The sequence below is a fragment of the Saprolegnia parasitica genome, assembly GCF_000151545.1.
Source record: "Saprolegnia parasitica CBS 223.65 unplaced genomic scaffold supercont2.155, whole genome shotgun sequence".
Taxonomy (NCBI): Eukaryota; Oomycota; class Saprolegniomycetes; order Saprolegniales; family Saprolegniaceae; genus Saprolegnia; species Saprolegnia parasitica.
In genome coordinates, this window is record NW_012156549.1 from 2,616 (window position 1) to 4,024 (window position 1,409).

Here is a 1,409-nt window from a genome sequence, read left to right on the forward strand (position 1 = left end):
GTGCGTGGGTCGCCGGTTCAATTCCCGAATCGGTGCTGGCAACGACGCTCCAGCACATGCACTCGGCGTCGTTGTCGCTGGCGGCCATCGAGACGGCGCTCGAGCTGCGCGTGGCGATCCCAACGTGGCTCCGCGACAGTATTGTGGTGGCGACCGACGGGCCGCAGCTGCTCTCGCTTCTGCTCAAGTACGGTGCGCTGGACGATGCACTCTCGACGGCCAATGCGCTTGTGCCTGCGACCGAGCCATTGACGATCGACTCGTTTGGCAGTACTCGTTCATCGATGCAAGCCTCGTGGCTGCCGATGGCGCTGTTGGACACGCTCTTGGCGTCGGCGATGCAAGTGCCAGCGTTGACGGCGCCAGCCAAGGCGCTCGCGACCAAGGTGGAGGCGCACTTTCGGTATGTAAAGGCGCTCGATGCAGTCGTTCGCGTCTAGTCTACTGATACCTCTTCTTCTTTTCAATACGACTTTTCTTACACGTGTTAATACGATGTACAACATGTCATATGCATCGAGGTCGTCGATGGGATGGAACAAGTTGTCTATCCTTACTGTAGTATTCTACCGGTCCACAACATTTTATGCGTGGAAGGCAAATATGGAAAGTCAGTTAATGAGCCGAAAGAGACCGAGAAGAAGATGGTGTCGTGAGAGTCATGAGAGCTCGAGATGCATACGAGCAAGGAAGCACATTTTTATCTGCAGATCGTAAGGTTGGGTACCGAGATATGTGATTGGATAAAAAGCGCAGCCAATGAGAGAAGTGACGTCAGTTTGCAAAATGTTTTTTTGGACCAAGATGCAGGAGAAGGAGGAGGAGTCCTCCTCCTTCTCCATGACGTCGAAGGAGAAGGAGGTACGGGACGTCCATCGATCTGGAGGCTCAAGGACGCATATGCGACGATGTAGGAAGCGCTTCGCAAGGCTGCAGAAGACGGCAAGTTGGCGGACGTCCAATCCTATCTCGACAACGGCGTCAACGTCAACTGCTTCCACGTACGTCGGCTCTTCCTCCATCGATGATCCATGGAGATTGATATGTACATTGGCGTAGCATGGTCGGACTCCATTGCACGATGCTGCTCGCTGTGGTTACTTGGAGATCGTCCGCCTTTTGCTGGAGAAGGGCGCGGCCATCGACGTCAAAGCCATCGTACGTTGTGTGTGTTGAATCTCTCGCACGAGGTTCTTATCACGTGTTTATTGGTGTAGAGTGGTTTTACACCATTGCACGAGGCTGCTCGCTGTGGTCATTTGGAGATCGTCCGCCTCTTGCTTGAGAAAGACGCGGCCATCGACGTCAAAAGGCAACGTACGTTGTGTGTGTTGAATCTCTCGCACGTGGTTTTATCACGTGACTATTGGTGTAGTTTGATAAAACCCCATTGCACCATGCTGCTGAAA

At 53.4% G+C, this 1,409-nt stretch overlaps 1 protein-coding gene across 1 annotated transcript in view; it reads left to right on the forward strand.

The window, feature by feature from the left end:
• Nucleotides 1–804: 804 nt before the first annotated feature.
• Nucleotides 805–1,409, forward strand: part of SPRG_22347 (TKL protein kinase) — a gene marked incomplete at both ends in the record, with an annotated part of 6,035 nt that continues 5,430 nt past the window's right edge. Inside the window, 3 exons of the mRNA XM_012354317.1 lie at nt 805–861; nt 915–1,001; nt 1,060–1,158. Coding sequence (XP_012209707.1) covers nt 805–861; nt 915–1,001; nt 1,060–1,158 — 243 coding nt within the window. The remainder of the gene's footprint in view (nt 862–914; nt 1,002–1,059; nt 1,159–1,409) is intronic.